The 21012-nt window shown below is 49.6% G+C and overlaps 1 protein-coding gene across 3 annotated transcripts; it reads right to left on the bottom strand.

Annotated features, from left to right (window-relative positions):
* Positions 1-2448: 2448 nt before the first annotated feature.
* LOC138798922 (oocyte zinc finger protein XlCOF7.1-like) lies at positions 2449-19721 on the bottom strand. 3 transcript variants are annotated; one of them, XM_069979541.1, is made up of 6 exons: positions 19637-19721; positions 12222-12315; positions 8141-8320; positions 4782-4905; positions 3908-4696; positions 2449-3844 (listed from the first exon to the last, which is right to left on the bottom strand). In XM_069979541.1, exons 2-6 carry the CDS (start codon positions 12291-12293, stop codon positions 2595-2597), a joined length of 2415 nt encoding a protein of 804 aa, XP_069835642.1. In that variant the 5' UTR covers positions 12294-12315; positions 19637-19721; the 3' UTR covers positions 2449-2594. The 3 variants fall into 3 exon arrangements, with proteins under 3 accessions (XP_069835642.1, XP_069835640.1, XP_069835641.1); XM_069979539.1 differs by having other exon boundaries at positions 2449-4696; XM_069979540.1 differs by having other exon boundaries at positions 2449-4696; positions 12222-13859; positions 19637-19694.
* Between the last annotated feature and the right edge of the window lie 1291 nt (positions 19722-21012).

Here is a 21012-nt window from a genome sequence, read left to right as displayed (position 1 = left end):
CTGATCATTGATCTTTCAGTTTATGGATGTATGTTTGGTGGGTGTATGTCTTGGTCAGTCTTGTCCGTTTTCTTTTTGTGTATAAGGTTAATTGTTGCCTGGAGACACCTTACTCTCTAAAAGACTGTCGACCACTCACTGTCAACTTTTAGGGCCCTATTCCACCGGACGATTATCGTTCCAATTATCGTAAAATCGTTCGAATCTAAACGATAATCGTTCGGTTGAAATGCAGTTAACATTTAACGACCTAACGAGAAATCGTTGATCGCTTTATAAGACCAGGACCTATTTTTATCGTTGCTCGTTCGCAAAACATTTGCATTGAATCGTTTGCAGTAGATACAAACGCAATAGCGAAGAAATAGCGAAAAAAAACGATTGCAAATACGATCATGACTAAAAATTATAGTTCCATGGAAATGAGTGAACGTTTTCAGGTCTTTCGCAATAGCGGTCGTTTAAGATCGTTAATCGTTAACGATTATGCGAACGATAATCGTCCAGTGGAATAGGGCCCTTACAGTCTCATATCATTTTGACATACAAAGAACCTTTAAAAAAAACAAAACAATGGAGACAATTCTTCCAACTTGAGAAGACCAATCATATTTCAGGTTTTATTATTCCACAACAGATCAGAAAATGAAGTGTGTCATTTTAGTATATGAAACGATGGATACAGATACTGATTTATATGAGAGGGCGGCTACAGATTGACTTATACTCCAGTCAATAACTATAACTCAAAGAAAAACCAGTGTGACCTGCACCAATCGAGGTCATGCAGGAGTAATGGCTGGCAGCCCAATGAGAATATATAGCCACCATAAGGCTTAGGTTCTAAGGCTTCTAGCTTGCTGGGATCTTTCACTATTGCTCTATCATATGAAGACAAGCAGCCCCTATGCCTGTGACCCACTCCGACTCTGGAAAGGGACCCTTACTCACATAACTGGTTGAGGATTCTCTCTAGTCTCAGAGCCTCAGAAATGTTCATAATGTCATATAATATGTCACCCAACTATGCTCTCAAGCACAACATCCACAGTTCAGTGGTATATGAAGAAACTCGTGACCTGTTATCTTACTTTTCTAAAAGCCCCTCCACATCCCGATGATCAGCTGATCACATCCCTTATACACACATTCCAATATGTAATCATGGAATGTGCTGAACAAACGCAGACCATTCTTGATGACTGGCAGATCGGCTTCTTATACAGTGGGGAAAAAAAGTATTTAGTCAGTGACCAATAGTGCAAGTTCCACCACTTAAAAAGATGAGAGGCGTCTGTAATAGACCCCATATTAGACCTCAACTATGGGAGACAAAATGAGAAAACAAATTCCGAGAATCACATTGTCTGATTTTGTAAGAATTTATTTGCAAATTATGGTGGAAAATAAGTATTTGGTCAGTAACAGAATTTCCTCCCAATCCTTTGTTCTATCTCCTTTGTTGGCAATGACAGAGGTCAGACGTTTTCTGTAAGTTCTCACAAGGTTGGCGCACACTGTTGTTGGTCTGTTGGCCCATTCCTCCATGCAGATCTCCTCTAGAGCAGTGATGTTTTGGGGCTGTCACTTGGCAACACGGACTTTCACCTCCCTCCAAAGGTTTTCTATAGGGCTGAGATGTGGAGACTGGCTCGGCCACTCCAGGACCTAGAAATGCTTCTTACCAAGCCGCTCCTTGGTTGCCCTGGCGGTGCGCTTTGGATCATTGTCAGCCACGTTTCATCTTCAATACCCTTGCTGATGGAAGGAGGTTTGCACTCAGTATCTCCCGATACATGGCCCCATTCATTCTCTCATGTACCCGGATCAGTCGTCCTGGCCCCTTTGCAGAGAAACAGCCACAAAGCCTGATGTTTCCCCCCCCCCCCATGCTTTACAGTAGCTATGGTGTTTGATGGATGCAGCTCAGTATTCTTTTTCCTCCAAACACGACAAGTTGTGTTTCTACCAAACAGTTCCACTTTGGTTTCATCAGACCATAGGACATTCTGCCAATACTCTTCTGGATCATCCAAATGTTCTCTAGCAAACTTCAGAGGGGCCCGGACCTGTACTGGCTTAAGCAGTGGGACCCGTCTGGCACTGCAGGAGAGTCCCTGGCACTGGCGTAGTGTCTTACTGATGGTAGGCTTTATTACATTGGTCCCAGCTCTCTGCAGTTAAGTCACTAGGTCCCCCCGCCTGGTTCTGGGATCTTTGCTCACCGTTCTTGTGATAATTTTGACCCCACGGGGTGAGATTTTGCATGGAGCCCCAGATCGAGTTACAGGTCTGTGAGAGCCAGAAATCTTGATAGTTTGTAGGTGATCAAATACTTATTTTCCACCATAATTTGCAAATAAATTCTTACAAAATCAGACAATGTGATTTTCTGGATTTGTTTTCTCATTTTGTCTCCCATAGTTGAGGTCTACCTATGATGTAAATTACAGACGCCTCTCATCTTTTTAAGTGGGAGAACTTTTGGTGACTTTTGAACTATTGGTGACTAAATACTGTTTTTCCCCACTGTATCACCAATCTTGTTACAGGTAATGCATCTGCCGTGTGGTAATATGAGGTAATAGACTCTTCTAGACCCAACCACCGCCTGTCCCGTAACCTAAAAAACTATTTGTCTCTTCTGCAAATTCTTGGAAATGTAACAGGACGTTTTCCTCCTGGCTGTGCTGATCTCCCACACTGGGAAGCAGATGGCTGTAGTACGAGGTCTCCCATCCGGGATAGGATGGTGTCTGCTGATTCCTCTCACTGCTGATGGAACTTTTGCTAAAACCCTTTCCACAGTCTGTTTTCTCCCCTGAGTGAGTTCTCTTATGGGTGGAGAGACTGGAGCTACTGGAGAATGCTTCCCCACACTCGGGGCATGTAAATGGCTTCTCTCTGCTGTGGATTCGCCGGTGTCGGAGAAGGTGAGGCTTACTGGTGAAATACTTGCCACAATCCAGGCACACAAAGGGTTTCTCCCCGGTGTGAGTCCTCAGATGCTTTAGAAGATTGGAATCCTGATTGAATTTTTTGCCACATTCTAAACACTCAAATGGTTTCTCCCCAGTGTGGATTCTCTGGTGACGGATAAGGTGAGGGTTACGAGCAAATCGTTTCCCACATTCCTTACAAGCAAATGGTTTCTCCCCAGTGTGCGTCCTCTGGTGCATGATGAGGTTGGAACTGCTGGAGAAGAATTTCCCGCACTCCAAACACTCGAAGGGCCGTTCCCCCGTGTGCGTCCTCTGATGCCGGATGAGATGTGGACTATTGGAAAAACATTTGCCACACTCTAAGCACACATAGGATTTGTTCCTTGTGCTCAGCTCACTCACACAGTTACTATAGGTCAGCAATGACAAACTCAAATCCGCTGCTGGATTACCGATCGTCCAGTGATCTTCACTGCTCAACGCATTTACTAAAGGTGTGTAAAAGTCTTCACTGGTAAAGGGCGATTCATTACTACTGTGGACGGGCTCCATGTGGTTTCCTCCAACACAGGGGAAAGGTTCCTCCTTAATAAGGGGAGTTGGAGGTTTATGATGTCCATCACATGAGGATGGCTCCTTCTTAAGATGTTGTATAAGATGAGGGGGTGAATGATCCTGAGGCTGCGAGAGGTTAACTCCATCGTATTCGACTGGTTCTTCCTTGATATAAAGTGATGGATAATGTGTTGGTGTAGGATGTGGGGGTGTAGGTGGTGGATGGAGTGTTTGATGAGGAGGTGTAGGTGATGGATGGTATGTAGAATGTGGGGGTGTAGATGGTGGATGGTGTGCAGGATGTGAGGGTGTAGGCAATGGATGGCGTGTTTGATGAGGACGTGTAGGTGATGGATGGCGTGTAGGATGTTGGGTTGTAGGCGATGGATGGTGTGATGAATGGTGTGTAGGTGATGGATGGTGTGTAGAATGTGGGGGTGTAGGTGATGGATGGTGTGTTTGATGAGGGGGTGTAGGTGATGGATGGTGTGTAGGATGTTGGGTTGTAGGCGATGGATGGTGTGATGAATGGTGTGTAGAATGTGGGGGTGTAGGTGATGGATGGTGTGTTGGATGTGGGGGTGTAGGCGATGGATGGTGTGTAGAATGTGGGGGTGTAGGTGATTGATGGTGTGTTGGATGTGAGGGTGTAGGCGATGGATGGTGTGATGAATGGTGTGTAGGCAATGGATGGCGTGTTTGATGAGGGGGTGTAGGTGATGGATGGTGTGTAGAATGTGGGGGTGTAGGTGATGGTTGGTGTGTTGGATGTGGGGGTGTAGGCGATGGATGGTGGATAGGATGGGGGGGTGTAGGTGATGGGTAGTGTGTTGGGTCTATGGGTGTAGGCGATGGATGATGTGTTAGATGGGGGGGTGTAGGTGATGGATAGTGGGTAGGATAGGGGGGTGTAGGCGATGGATGGTGGATAGGATGGGGGGGTGTAGGTGATGGGTAGTGGGTAGGATAGGGGGGTGTAGGCGATGGATGGTGGAGAGGATGGGGGGGTGTACACATTTCAGTATTTGAGGGATTTCTTTCATCAGATGATGCAGTTTTATCTTTTACCCGAGAGGATGGATATTGTTCTGTATGATCGCTGAATGTGTAATTGTGGTGGTTTGAGAGGCTTCCCCCCCAGATGGGTTCCTCCTTCATACAAATCAGTGGACAACGCATAGCTCCACCTCCAGGAAGGACTGAACATAAGAAAAACAGATAAGTAAGAAAATGAGATCGATCAATGTGCTGGCGAAACCGTATATTGATTATTTCTCCTCTTACCCGATACTGTGAGGGGCGGCTGGTCCTCCATCATGGCGTCCCGGTACAGATCCTTGTGTCCTTCTACATACTCCCACTCCTCCATGGAGAAATAGACGGCCACATCCTGACACCTTATAGGAACCTGACACACACAATGATCACACAGTCATCCCCCCCAGCCTGCTGCCTCCTGGATTACTCTATCATCTCCCAGCATTCCCAGCAGTGTCACCTCTCTAGTCACCCCCCCACCCCTCCTGTATTACTGTATAATGTCCCAGCAGTGTCACCTCTCCAGTCATCCCCCCTCCTGTATTACTGTATAATGTCCCAGCATTCCCAGCAGTGTCACCTCTCCAGTCATCCCCCCCCCCTGTATTACTGTATAATGTCCCAGCATTCCCAGCAGGGTCACCTCTCCAGTCATCCCCCCACCCCTCCTGTATTACTGTATAATGTCCCAGCAGTGTCACCTCTCCAGTCATCCCCCACCCCTCCTGTATTACTGTATAATGTCCCAGCATTCCCAGCAGGGTCACCTCTCCAGTCACCCCCCCCCCCTGTATTACTGTATAATGTCCCAGCAGGGTCACCTCTCCAGTCATCCCCCCCCCCTCCTGTATTACTGTATAATGTCCCAGCATTCCCAGCAGTGTCACCTCTCCAGTCATCCCCCACCCCTCCTGTATTACTGTATAATGTCCCAGCAGTGTCACCTCTCCAGTCACCCCCCCCCCTCCTGTATTACTGTATAATGTCCCAGCAGTGTCACCTCTCCAGTCATCCCCCCTCCTGTATTACTGTATAATGTCCCCGCATTCCCAGCTGTGTCACCTCTCCAGTCTCCCCCACCCCTCCTGTATTACTGTATAATGTCCCAGCATTCCCAGCAGGGTCACCTCTCCAGTCATCCCCCCACCCCTCCTGTATTACTGTATAATGTCCCAGCAGGGTCACCTCTCCAGTCATCCCCCCCCCCTCCTGTATTACTGTATAATGTCCCAGCATTCCCAGCAGTGTCACCTCTCCAGTCATCCCCCCCCTCCTGTATTACTGTATAATGTCCCAGCAGGGTCACCTCTCCAGTCATCCCCCACCCCTCCTGTATTACTGTATAATGTCCCAGCATTCCCAGCAGTGTCACCTCTCCAGTCATCCCCCACCCCTCCTGTATTACTGTATAATGTCCCAGCATTCCCAGCAGTGTCACCTCTCCAGTCATCCCCCCCCTCCTGTATTACTGTATAATGTCCCAGCAGGGTCACCTCTCCAGTCATCCCCCACCCCTCCTGTATTACTGTATAATGTCCCAGCATTCCCAGCAGTGTCACCTCTCCAGTCATCCCCCACCCCTCCTGTATTACTGTATAATGTCCCAGCATTCCCAGCAGTGTCACCTCTCCAGTCATCCCCCCCCTCCTGTATTACTGTATAATGTCCCAGCAGGGTCACCTCTCCAGTCATCCCCCACCCCTCCTGTATTACTGTATAATGTCCCAGCAGGGTCACCTCTCCAGTCACCCCCCTCCTGTATTACTGTATAATGTCCCAGCAGTGTCACCTCTCCAGTCATCCCCCCCACCCCTCCTGTATTACAGTATATTGTCCCAGCAGTGTCACCTCTCCAGTCACCCCCCCCCCTCCTGTATTACTGTATAATGTCCCAGCAGTGTCACCTCTCCAGTCACCCCCCCTCCTGTATAACTGTATAATGTCCCAGCATTCCCAGAGGTGTCACCTCTCCAGTCACCCCCCCCTCCTGTATTACTGTATAATGTCCCAGCATTCCCAGCAGTGTCACCTCTCCAGTCCCCCCCCCCCCTCCTGTATTACTGTATAATGTCCCAGCATTCCCAGCAGTGTCACCTCTCCAGTCATCCCCCCCACCCCTCCTGTATTACAGTATAATGTCCCAGCAGTGTCACCTCTCCAGTCACCTCCCCACCCCTCCTGTATTACTGTATAATGTCCCAGCAGTGTCACCTCTCCAGTCACCCCCCCCCCTGTATTACTGTATAATGTCCCAGCATTCCCAGCAGTGTCACCTCTCCAGTCATCCCCCGTCCTGTATTACTGTATAATGTCCCAGCATTCCCAGCAGTGTCACCTCTCCAGTCATCCCCCACCCCTCCTGTATTACTGTATAATGTCCCAGCAGGGTCACCTCTCCAGTCATCCCCCCTCCAGTATTACTGTATAATGTCCCAGCAGTGTCACCTCTCCAGTCATCCCCCCCTCCTGTATTACTGTATAATGTCCCAGCATTCCCAGCAGTGTCACCTCTCCAGTCATCCCCCCTCCTGTATTACTGTATAATGTCCCAGCAGGGTCACCTCTCCAGTCATCCCCCCACCCCTCCTGTATTACTGTATAATGTCCCAGCATTCCCAGCAGTGTCACCTCTCCAGTCATCCCCCGTCCTGTATTACTGTATAATGTCCCAGCATTCCCAGCAGTGTCACCTCTCCAGTCACCCCCCCCCCCCCCCCTCCTGTATTACTGTATAATGTCCCAGCAGTGTCACCTCTCCAGTCATCCCCCCCCCTCCTGTATTACTGTATAATGTCCCAGCATTCCCAGCAGTGTCACCTCTCCAGTCACCCCCCCTCCTGTATTACTGTATAATGTCCCAGCATTCCCAGCAGTGTCACCTCTCCAGTCATCCCCCCTCCTGTATTACTGTATAATGTCCCAGCATTCCCAGCAGTGTCACCTCTCCAGTCATCCCCCCTCCTGTATTACTGTATAATGTCCCAGCAGTGTCACCTCTCCAGTCATCCCCCCTCCTGTATTACTGTATAATGTCCCAGCATTCCCAGCAGTGTCACCTCTCCAGTCACACCCCCCTCCTGTATTACTGTATAATGTCCCAGCAGTGTCACCTCTCCAGTCCCCCCACCCCTCCTGTATTACTGTATAATGTCCCAGCAGTGTCACCTCTCCAGTCCCCCCCACCCCTCCTGTATTACTGTATAATGTCCCAGCATTCCCAGCAGTGTCACCTTTCCAGTCACCACCCCTCCTGTATTACTGTATAATGTCCCAGCATTCCCAGCAGGGTCACCTCTCCAGTCATCCCCCCCTCCTGTATTACGGTATAATGTCCCAGCATTCCCAGCAGTGTCACCTCTCCAGTCATCCCCCCCCCCTCCTGTATTACTGTATAATGTCCCAGTATTCCCAGCAGTGTCACCTCTCCAGTCATCCCCCACCCCTCCTGTATTACTGTATAATGTCCCAGCATTCCCAGCAGTGTCACCTCTCCAGTCACCCCCCTCCTGTATTACTGTATAATCTCCCAGCAGTGTCACCTCTCCAGTCATCCCCCCCCCCTCCTGTATTACTGTATAATGTCCCAGCATTCCCAGCAGGGTCACCTCTCCAGTCAGCAGCTCCATCATCTTGTGGGTGAGTTCTAGGATCTTCTGCTCATTGGTTTTCTCAGGCATCAGTGAGAGGGGATGGAGCTCTATAATGGGGCCCTGGGCTTCCTTCCACCGTGCCACTACACTGCCAGACATTTTACAGTCACTTGATGTCTTCATTATTATATATTCCTGTGTATCAAGAAAAAAAACATTGATCGATGGTGAATAACAAATATAAGCCAATGGAGATGGGGGAGGTCATGTGACATGTGACGCACAGCAGGCGCCTCAGGACAGGATGCTGCACGCCGCATCTGAGGGAGGGACACAGCATCTCTTTCCCCTGCCACACATCATGCTAAGACATTTACAAATCTGCCAAATTCATCATCCAAACAAGGGGGTATACTCCCTCCTGCCCCCCAGGTCATAACCCTGCTGCCGTGCCTTACATCGGGGCAGGACAACGCCACATGTGTGACCTAAGGCTAATTGTTCATCAACTACATCTATCACCATATGATTCTCTGCCCAACCACATATATAGGAAAGAGCCTATCATTAGGGGCTATCCTGGGAGCTCTGCTAACACAGACTGATCGCCACATCCTCTATACTACACCTACATAACCTACATCAGGACCATCAACACTCTCTATGGAACACCAGCTGCTTCCAAGACCATTTCCACACTAAGATGGTCCTCCAGACCACCGAAACCATAACACTTCCATGATACCCCCCTGATGAACCTCTGTACACCACCAAGGGGAAACACGTCGGAGTAACTGGAAGAAGTGGAAACCTGCTACACACTCCTAATATCACAGGAATTGTAGAGAGCACATACGATAGTATATACCAATGTTATATTCCTCATTATTGCCGTGTACTGACCTGAGACACCATCCTAGTCTCCTAACTCCCCTTACTGCACACCCACCGCTGCCTATTTCACCAAAGTCATCGATCTGATATATATATATATACTCCCTGACAGCCTACATATCTGTATATGACGAATCAGTGCAGGGCCAGAAGCCGTCTGGCGGAGGGACGCCTTCCCCAGCGCTCCCTCAACTAGTATAGGTCGGGTATAACAGGGTCACCTCACCCGCCAGCACCCGAGCTTTTAGAATAACTCCATCACACCTCTATTACACTTTCTATGTACTCTGCACTTTATCATCATCTAATAAAGCTGCTTATTGTAGAATATGCCGACCTCACCACAATAGTCCTTCTTCCTTCACTATTTACTGTTTGTACTACAGACTCATGGGAGCCACATATAGAATTATTCAGCCAGGTACCATCCTCCTTTCTTACTCCTAATACATGTGACCCATCCCCCAGAATCCCCCTCACCTCTCCCCCCTCCTGTACTAGTAATAGAGATAAGAGGGAGGTCATGTGACCCATCCCCCAGAATCCCCCTCACCTCCCCCCCCTCCTGTATTATTACTAGAGATAAGAGGGAGGTCATGTGACCCATCCCCCAGAATCCCCCTCACCTCTCCCCCCTCCTGTATTAGTAATAGAGATAAGAGGGAGGTCATGTGACCCATCCCCCAGAATCCCCCTCACCTCTCCCCCCTCCTGTATTAGTAATAGAGATAAGAGGGAGGTCATGTGACCCATCCCCCAGAATCCCCCCCACCTCCCCCCCCTCCTGTATTAGTAATAGAGATAAGAGGGAGGTCATGTGACACATTACCCAGAATCCCCCTCACCTCTCCCCCCTCCTGTATTAGTAATAGAGATAAGAGGGAGGTCATGTGACCCATCCCCCAGAATCCCCCTCACCTCTCCCCCCTCCTGTATTAGTAATAGAGATAAGAGGGAGGTCATGTGACCCATCCCCCAGAATCCCCCTCACCTCCCCCCCTCCTGTATTAGTAATAGAGATAAGAGGGAGGTCATGTGACACATTACCCAGAAACCCCCTCACCTCCCCCCTGTATTAATAATAGAGATAAGAGGGAGGTCATGTGACCCATCCCCCAGAATCCCCCTCACCTCCCCCCTCCTGTATTAGTAATAGAGATAGGAGGGAGGTCATGTGACCCATCCCCCAGAATCCCCCTCACCTCCCCCGCCTCCTGTATTAGTAATAGAGATAAGGGGGAGGTCATGTGACCCATCCCCCAGAATCCCCCTCACCTCCCCCCCCTCCTGTATTAGTAATAGAGATAAGAGGGAGGTCATGTGACCCATCCCCCAGAATACCCCTCACCTCCCCCCCTCCTGTATTAGTAATAGAGATAAGAGGGAGGTCATGTGACACATTACCCAGAATCCCCCTCACCTCTCCCCCCTCCTGTACTAGTAATAGAGATAAGAGGGAGGTCATGTGACCCATCCCCCAGAATCCCCCTCACCTCTCCCCCCTCCTGTATTAGTAATAGAGATAAGAGGGAGGTCATGTGACCCATCCCCCAGAATCCCCCTCACCTCCCCCCCTCCTGTATTAGTAATAGAGATAAGAGGGAGGTCATGTGACACATTACCCAGAAACCCCCTCACCTCCCCCCCTGTATTAATAATAGAGATAAGAGGGAGGTCATGTGACCCATCCCCCAGAATCCCCCTCACCTCTCCCCCCTCCTGTATTAGTAATAGAGATAGGAGGGAGGTCATGTGACCCATCCCCCAGAATCCCCCTCACCTCCCCCGCCTCCTGTATTAGTAATAGAGATAAGGGGGAGGTCATGTGACCCATCCCCCAGAATCCCCCTCACCTCCCCCCCTCCTGTATTAGTAATAGAGATAAGGGGGAGGTCATGTGACCCATCCCCCAGAATCCCCCTCACCTCCCCCCCTCCTGTATTAGTAATAGAGATAAGGGGGAGGTCATGTGACCCATCCCCCAGAATCCCCCTCACCTCTCCCCCCTCCTGTATTAGTAATAGAGATAGGAGGGAGGTCATGTGACCCATCCCCCAGAATCCCCCTCACCCCCTCTCCCCTCCTGTATTAGTAATAAAGATAAGGGGGAGGTCATGTGACCCATCCCCCAGAATCCCCCTCACCTCTCCCCCCTCCTGTATTAGTAATAGAGATAGGAGGGAGGTCATGTGACCCATCCCCCAGAATCCCCCTCACCTCCCCCTCCTGTATTAGTAAGAGATAAGAGGGAGGTCATGTGACCCATCCCCCAGAATCCCCCTCACCTCCCCCTCCTGTATTAGTAAGAGATAAGAGGGAGGTCATGTGACACATCCCCCAGAATCCCCCTCACCTCCCCCCTGTACTAGTAATAGAGATAGGAGGGAGGTCATGTGACCCATCCCCCAGAATCCCCCTCACCCCCTCTCCCCTCCTGTATTAGTAATAGAGATAAGAGGGAGGTCATGTGACCCATCCCCCAGAATCCCCCTCACCTCCCCCCCCTCCTGTATTAGTAATAGAGATAAGAGGGAGGTCATGTGACCCATCCCCCAGAATCCCCCTCACCTCCCCCTCCTGTATTAGTAATAGAGATAAGGGGGAGGTCATGTGACCCATCCCCCAGAATCCCCCTCACCTCTCCCCCCTCCTGTATTAGTAATAGAGATAAGGGGGAGGTCATGTGACCCATCCCCCAGAATCCCCCTCACCCCCCCCCTCCTGTATTAGTAATAGAGATAAGAGGGAGGTCATGTGACCCATCCCCCAGAATCCCCCTCACCTCCCCCCCCCCTCCTGTATTAGTAATAGAGATAAGAGGGAGGTCATGTGACCCATCCCCCAGAATCCCCCTCACCTCCCCCCCCCCTCCTGTATTAGTAATAGAGATAAGAGGGAGGTCATGTGACTCATCCCCCAGAATCCCCCTCACCTCCTGTATTAGTAATAGAGATAAGAGGGAGGTCATGTGACCCATCCCCCAGAATCCCCCTCACCCCCCCCCCCTGTATTAGTAATAGAGATAAGAGGGAGGTCATGTGACTCATCCCCCAGAATCCCCCTCACCTCCTGTATTAGTAATAGAGATAAGAGGGAGGTCATGTGACACATCCCCCAGAATCCCCCTCACCTCTCCCCCTCCTGTATTAGTAATAGAGATAAGAGGGAGGTCATGTGACCCATCCCCCAGAATCCCCCTCACCTCTCCGGTCAGCAGGTGGAGGATCTCCAGGGTGAGGCGCAGGATCTGGTCAGCCATGTGTGTCTCCTCCATCTGTATCACTGTGAATCATTACCTGAAAGGAAAGTAGATGAGGCAGCTGTGGGTGGTGGCCGGCTGGGAAACTACAGGTCCCATGATGCCGCAGGTATAAGCCGCTCTGGTGTCTGGGGGCTCAGGGGAGGGGCGCCTGTGTGGTTGGAGGACTACTAACTCCAGCCCACCCCAACAAAAAGCTGCAACACCAGGCACAGGACAGCAGGGGAGGATGGAGGAGGACCGTGCAGCACATCAGACGTCAGGGGAGGATGGAGGAGGACCGTGCTGGACATCACACGTCAGGGGAGGATGGAGGAGGACCGTGCAGCACATCACACGTCAGGGGAGGATGGAGGAGGACCGTGCTGGACATCACACGTCAGGGGAGGATGGAGGAGGACCGTGCTGGACATCACACGTCAGGGGAGGATGGAGGAGGACCGTGCTGGACATCACACGTCAGGGGAGGATGGAGGAGGACCGTGCTGGACATCACACGTCAGGGGAGGATGGAGGAGGTCCGTGCAGCACATCACACGTCAGGGGGGGATGGAGGAGGACAGTGCTGGACATCACACGTCAGGGGAGGATGGAGGAGGACCGTGCAGCACATCACACGTCAGGGGAGGATGGAGGAGGACCGTGCAGCACATCAGACGTCAGGGGAGGATGGAGGAGGACCGTGCAGCACATCAGACGTCAGGGGAGGATGGAGGAGGACCGTGCAGCACATCAGACGTCAGGGGAGGATGGAGGAGGACCGTGCAGCACATCAGACGTCAGGGGAGGATGGAGGAGGACCGTGCAGCACATCAGACGTCAGGGGAGGATGGAGGAGGACCGTGCAGCACATCAGACGTCAGGGGAGGATGGAGGAGGACCGTGCAGCACATCAGACGTCAGGGGAGGATGGAGGAGGACCGTGCAGCACATCAGACGTCAGGGGAGGATGGAGGAGGACCGTGCAGCACATCAGACGTCAGGGGAGGATGGAGGAGGTCCGTGCAGCACATCAGACGTCAGGGGAGGATGGAGGAGGACCGTGCAGCACATCACACCTCAGGGGAGGATGGAGGAGGACCGTGCTGGACATCACACGTCAGGGGAGGATGGAGGAGGTCCGTGCAGCACATCACACGTCAGGGGAGGATGGAGGAGGACCGTGCTGGACATCACACGTCAGGGGAGGATGGAGGAGGACCGTGCTGGACATCACACGTCAGGGGAGGATGGAGGAGGACCGTGCAGCACATCACACGTCAGGGGAGGATGGAGGAGGACCGTGCAGCACATCACACGTCAGGGGAGGATGGAGGAGGACCGTGCAGCACATCAGACGTCAGGGGAGGATGGAGGAGGACCGTGCAGCACATCAGACGTCAGGGGAGGATGGAGGAGGTCCGTGCAGCACATAACACGTCAGGGGAGGATGGAGGAGGTCCGTGCAGCACATCAGACGTCAGGGGAGGATGGAGGAGGACCGTGCAGCACATCAGACGTCAGGGGAGGATGGAGGAGGTCCGTGCAGCACATAACACGTCAGGGGAGGATGGAGGAGGTCCGTGCAGCACATCAGACTCCCTTATTTTAAAAAGGGAGTCTTAATTTTCATCTCTTTTAATTTTGAGTACATATGTAGGTGTATATACAGGAGGTGATGAGGTATGTAGGTGTATATACAGGAGGTGATGAGGTATGTAGGTGTATATACAGGAGGTGATGAGGTATGTAGGTGTATATACAGGAGGTGATGAGGTATGTAGGTGTATATACAGGTGATGAGGTATGTAGGTGTATATACAGGAGATGATGAGGTATGTAGGTGTATATACAGGAGATGATGAGGTATGTAGGTGTATATACAGGGGATGATGAGGTATGTAGGTGTATATACAGGAGATGATGAGGTATGTAGGTGTATATACAGGAGATGAGGTATGTAGGTGTATATACAGGAGGTGACAGGGGGTGTATATACAGGAGGTGATGAGGTATGTAGGTGTATATACAGGAGGTGATGAGGTATGTAGGTGTATATACAGGGGATGATGAGGTATGTAGGTGTATATACAGGAGGTGATGAGGTATGTAGGTGTATATACAGGGGATGAGGTATGTAGGTGTATATACAGGAGGTGACAGGGGGTGTATATACAGGAGGTGAGGTATGTAGGTGTATATACAGGAGATGAGGTATGTAGGTGTATATACAGGGGATGATGAGGTATGTAGGTGTATATACAGGGGATGAGGTATGTAGGTGTATATACAGGAGGTGACAGGGGGTGTATATACAGGAGGTGAGGTATATAGGTGTATATACAGGAGGTGAGGTATGTAGGTGTATATACAGGAGGTGACAGGGATTGTATATACAGGAGGTGACAGGGGGTGTATATACAGGAGGTGACAGGGGGTGTATATACAGGAGGTGAGGTATGTAGGTGTATATACAGGAGGTGACAGGGATTGTAAATACAGGAGGTGACAGGGGGTGTATATACAGGAGGTGACAGGGGGTGTATATACAGGAGGTGACAGGGGGTGTATATACAGGAGGTGAGGTATGTAGGTGTATATACAGGAGGTGACAGGGGGTGTATATACAGGAGGTGACAGGGGGTGTATATACAGGAGGTGACAGGGGGTGTATATACAGGAGGTGACAGGGGGTGTATATACAGGAGGTGACAGGGGGTGTATATACAGGAGGTGACAGGGATTGTATATACAGGAGGTGACAGGGGGTGTATATACAGGAGGTGACAGGGGGTGTATATACAGGAGGTGACAGGGGGTGTATATACAGGAGATGAGGTATGTAGGTGTATATACAGGAGGTGACAGGGGGTGTATATACAGGAGGTGACAGGGGGTGTATATACAGGAGGTGACAGGGGGTGTATATACAGGAGATGAGGTATGTAGGTGTATATACAGGAGGTGACAGGGGGTGTATATACAGGAGGTGACAGGGGGTGTATATACAGGAGGTGACAGGGGGTGTATATACAGGAGGTGACAGGGGGTGTATATACAGGAGGTGACAGGGGGTGTATATACAGGAGGTGACAGGGGGTGTATATACAGGAGGTGAGGTATGTAGGTGTATATACAGGAGGTGACAGGGGGTGTATATACAGGAGGTGACAGGGGGTGTATATACAGGAGGTGACAGGGGGTGTATATACAGGAGGTGACAGGGGGTGTATATACAGGAGGTGAGGTATGTAGGTGTATATACAGGAGGTGACAGGGGGTGTATATACAGGAGGTGACAGGGGGTGTATATACAGGAGGTGACAGGGATTGTATATACAGGAGGTGACAGGGGGTGTATATACAGGAGGTGACAGGGTGTGTATATACAGGAGGTGACAGGGGGTGTATATACAGGAGATGAGGTATGTAGGTGTATATACAGGAGGTGACAGGGGGTGTATATACAGGAGGTGACAGGGGGTGTATATACAGGAGGTGACAGGGGGTGTATATACAGGAGGTGACAGGGATTGTATATACAGGAGGTGACAGGGGGTGTATATACAGGAGGTGACAGGGGGTGTATATACAGGAGGTGACAGGGGGTGTATATACAGGAGGTGACAGGGGGTGTATATATACAGGAGGTGACAGGGGGTGTATATACAGGAGGTGACAGGGGGTGTATATACAGGAGGTGACAGGGGGTGTATATATACAGGAGGTGACAGGGGGTGTATATATACAGGAGGTGACAGGGGGTGTATATACAGGAGGTGACAGGGGGTGTATATACAGGAGGTGACAGGGGGTGTATATACAGGAGGTGACAGGGGGTGTATATACAGGAGGTGACAGGGGGTGTATATACAGGAGGTGACGGGGGGTGTATATACAGGAGGTGACAGGGGGTGTATATACAGGAGGTGACAGGGGGTGTATATACAGGAGGTGACAGGGGGTGTATATACAGGAGGTGACAGGGGGTGTATATACAGGAGGTGACAGGGGGTGTATATACAGGAGGTGACAGGGGGTGTATATACAGGGGGTGTATATACAGGAGGTGACAGGGGGTGTATATACAGGAGGTGACAGGGGGTGTATATACAGGAGGTGACAGGGGGTGTATATATACAGGAGGTGACAGGGGGTGTATATACAGGAGGTGACAGGGGGTGTATATACAGGAGTTGACAGGGGGTGTATATACAGGAGGTGACGGGGGGTGTATATAGAGGAGGTGACAGGGGGTGTATATAGAGGAGGTGACAGGGGGTGTATATATACAGGAGGTGACAGGGGGTGTATATACAGGAGGTGACAGGGGGTGTATATACAGGAGGTGACAGGGGGTGTATATACAGGAGGTGACAGGGGGTGTATATACAGGAGGTGACGGGGGGTGTATATACAGGAGGTGACAGGGGGTGTATATACAGGAGGTGACGGGGGGTGTATATACAGGAGGTGACGGGGGGTGTATATACAGGAGGTGACGGGGGGTGTATATACAGGAGGTGACAGGGGGTGTATATACAGGAGGTGACGGGGGGTGTATATACAGGAGGTGACGGGGTGTATACACAGGAGGTGACGGGGGGTGTATACACAGGAGGTGACGGGGGGTGTATACACAGGAGGTGACAGGGGTGTATATACAGGAGGTGACAGGGGGTGTATATACAGGAGGTGACGGGGGGTGTATATACAGGAGGTGACGGGGGGTGTATATACAGGAGGTGACGGGGGGTGTATATACAGGAGGTGACGGGGGGTGTATATACAGGAGGTGACGGGGGGTGTATATACAGGAGGTGACGGGGGGTGTATATACAGGAGGTGACGGGGGGTGTATATACAGGAGGTGACAGTGGGTGTATATACAGGAGGTGACAGTGGGTGTATATACAGGAGGTGACAGGGATTGTATATACAGGAGGTGACAGGGGGTGTATATACAGGAGGTGACAGTGGGTGTATATACAGGAGGTGACAGGGATTGTATATACAGGAGGTGACAGGGGGTGTATATACAGGAGGTGACAGGGGGTGTATATACAGGAGGTGACAGGGGGTGTATATACAGGAGGTGACAGGGGGTGTATATACAGGAGGTGACGGGGGGTGTATATACAGGAGGTGACGGGGGGTGTATATACAGGAGGTGACGGGGGGTGTATATACAGGAGGTGACGGGGGGTGTATATACAGGAGGTGACGGGGGGTGTTTATACAGGAGGTGCCGGGGGGTGTATATACAGGAGGTGACAGGGGGTGTATATACAGGAGGTGAGGTATGTAGGTGTATATACAGGAGGTGACAGGGGTGTATATACAGGAGGTGACAGGGGGTGTATATACAGGAGGTGACAGGGATTGTATATACAGGAGGTGACAGGGGGTGTATATACAGGAGGTGACAGGGATTGTATATACAGGAGGTGACAGGGGGTGTATATACAGGAGGTGACAGGGGGTGTATATACAGGAGGTGACAGGGGGTGTATATACAGGAGGTGACGGGGGGTGTATATACAGGAGGTGACGGGGGGTGTATATACAGGAGGTGACAGGGGGTGTATACACAGGAGGTGACAGGGGGTGTATATACAGGAGGTGACAGGGGTGTATATACAGGAGGTGACAGGGGGTGTATATACAGGAGATGAGGTATGTAGGTGTATATACAGGAGGTGACAGGGGTGTATATACAGGAGGTGACAGGGGGTGTATATACAGGAGGTGTATATACAGGAGGTGATGAGGTATGTAGGTGTATATACAGGAGGTGACAGGGGGTGTATATACAGGAGGTGACGGGGGGTGTATATACAGGAGGTGACAGGGGGTGTATATACAGGAGGTGACAGGGGGTGTATATACAGGAGGTGACAGGGGGTGTATATACAGGAGGTGACAGGGGGTGTATATACAGGAGGTGACAGGGGGTGTATATACAGGAGGTGACAGGGGGTGTATATACAGGAGGTGACAGGGGGTGTATATACAGGAGGTGACAGGGGGTGTATATACAGGAGGTGAGGTATGTAGGTGTATATACAGGAGGTGACAGGGGGTGTATATACAGGAGGTGAGGTATGTAGGTGTATATACAGGAGGTGACAGGGGGTGTATATACAGGAGATGACGGGGGGTGTATATACAGGAGGTGACAGGGGGGGTGTATATACAGGAGGTGACAGGGGGTGTATATATACAGGAGGTGACAGGGGGTGTATATACAGGAGGTGACAGAGGGTGTATATACAGGAGGTGAGGTATGTAGGTGTATATACAGGAGGTGACGGGGGGTGTATATACAGGAGGTGACAGGGGGTGTATATACAGGAGGTGACAGGGGGTGTATATACAGGAGGTGACAGGGGGTGTATATACAGGAGGTGACAGGGGGTGTATATACAGGAGGTGACAGGGGGTGTATATACAGGAGGTGACAGGGGGTGTATATACAGGAGGTGACAGGGGGTGTATATACAGGAGGTGACAGGGGGGGGTGTATATACAGGAGGTGAGGTATGTAGGTGTATATACAGGAGGTGACAGGGGGTGTATATACAGGAGGTGAGGTATGTAGGTGTATATACAGGAGGTGACAGGGGGTGTATATACAGGAGGTGAGGTATGTAGGTGTATATACAGGAGGTGACAGGGGGTGTATATACAGGAGGTGACAGGGGGGTGTATATACAGGAGGTGACAGGGGGTGTATATACAGGAGGTGAGGTATGTAGGTGTATATACAGGAGGTGACAGGGGGTGTATATACAGGAGATGACGGGGGGTGTATATACAGGAGGTGACAGGGGGGGGTGTATATACAGGAGGTGAGGTATGTAGGTGTATATACAGGAGGTGACAGGGGGTGTATATACAGGAGGTGAGGTATGTAGGTGTATATACAGGAGGTGACAGGGGGTGTATATACAGGAGGTGAGGTATGTAGGTGTATATACAGGAGGTGACAGGGGGGTGTATATACAGGAGGTGACGGGGGGTGTATATACAGGAGGTGACAGGGGGTGTATATACAGGAGGTGACAGGGGGTGTATATACAGGAGGTGACAGGGGGTGTATATACAGGAGGTGACAGGGGGTGTATATACAGGAGGTGACAGGGGGTGTATATACAGGAGGTGACAGGGGGTGTATATACAGGAGGTGACAGGGGGTGTATATACAGGAGGTGACGGGGGGGGTGTATATACAGGAGGTGACAGGGGGTGTATATACAGGAGGTGACGGGGGGTGTATATACAGGAGGTGACAGGGGGTGTATATACAGGAGGTGACAGGGGGTGTATATACAGGAGGTGGCAGGAGGTGTATATACAGGAGGTGGCTCAGCTCTCACCTGCATCTCCTCGGGTTTCCTGCTGGAGCTGTATACCTCTGTATACACCGGATACACGTCACAGCACTTCCGGCTCATGCGTTCCATTGTTGTAATCACATCCTGAACGCTGCAGTTCTCCTTTCTGCCTGTAGTTGTCGCTGTCTAACAACAGTAGGAGCAGGGCCGTGAGGAATTGTGGGGGATGTAGTTCTAAGAATTCACCCCCCTCCTCCTACGCAGGAAGCCTCAGAATTTGTCTCAGAATGGTGACAGGCCTCATCCCCACAATGCGGATTTACTTATGTGAACAAATGAAGGAAGTCTGGATTATTTGTCACTATGAAACTTTATCGGAAGCGTTACTGATGCCATGAAGAGCAATGGATAAAGGTTTATAGATGATAGAAGAAGGAAATGACTCTGCAGATACATATACATATACACACACATATACATACATATATATACACACACATATACACACACATATATATACAGATACACATACACATACATATACACATACATATACAGATACATATACACACACACATACACATATATATACAGATACATATACACACACACATACACATATACACATACATATACATATACACATACATATACAGATACAGATACACATACATATACATATACAGATACACATACATATACACATATATATACACATACATATACACACACACATACACATACATATACACACACATATACAGATACACATACACACACATATACACATATACACATACATATACATATACACATATATATACAGATACACATACATATACATATACACATACATATACACATATACACACACATATACACATACATATACACATATACACATACATATACACACACATATACACATACACACATACATATACACACACATATACACATACATATACACACATATACACATATACACATACATATATATACAGATACACATACATATACAGATACATATACACACACACATACACATATACACATACATATACATATACAGATACACACACATATACATATACAGATACACATACATATACACACACATATACACATATACACATACATATACATATACACACACATATACACATATATATACAGATACATATACATATACACATACATATACAGATACATATACACATACATATACACATACATATACATATACACATATATATACAGATACACATACACATACATATACACATACATATACATATACACATACATATACACACACATATACACATACATATACATATACACATATATATACAGATACACATACACATACATATACACATACATATACACATACATATACACATACATATACACAC

This window comes from Dendropsophus ebraccatus, chromosome 8, assembly GCF_027789765.1.
Source record: "Dendropsophus ebraccatus isolate aDenEbr1 chromosome 8, aDenEbr1.pat, whole genome shotgun sequence".
Lineage (NCBI taxonomy): Eukaryota > Metazoa > Chordata > Amphibia > Anura > Hylidae > Dendropsophus > Dendropsophus ebraccatus.
This window is presented reverse-complemented; position numbering and strand designations above follow the sequence as displayed.

What these genes read in the sequence shown, in the direction of transcription:
- LOC138798922 (XM_069979539.1), bottom strand. Translation starts at nt 12,293, where the DNA reads ATGGAGGAGACACACATGGCTGACCAGATCCTGCGCCTCACCCTGGAG. An exon ending in TCCACCTGCTGACCGGAGAG is followed by an intron (nt 8,321 to 12,221) that starts GTGAGGGGGATT and finishes CTTGATACACAG; the next exon opens with GAATATATAATAATGAAGAC. An exon ending in GCCGCCCCTCACAGTATCGG is followed by an intron (nt 4,697 to 4,781) that starts GTAAGAGGAGAA and finishes TCTTATGTTCAG; the next exon opens with TCCTTCCTGGAGGTGGAGCT.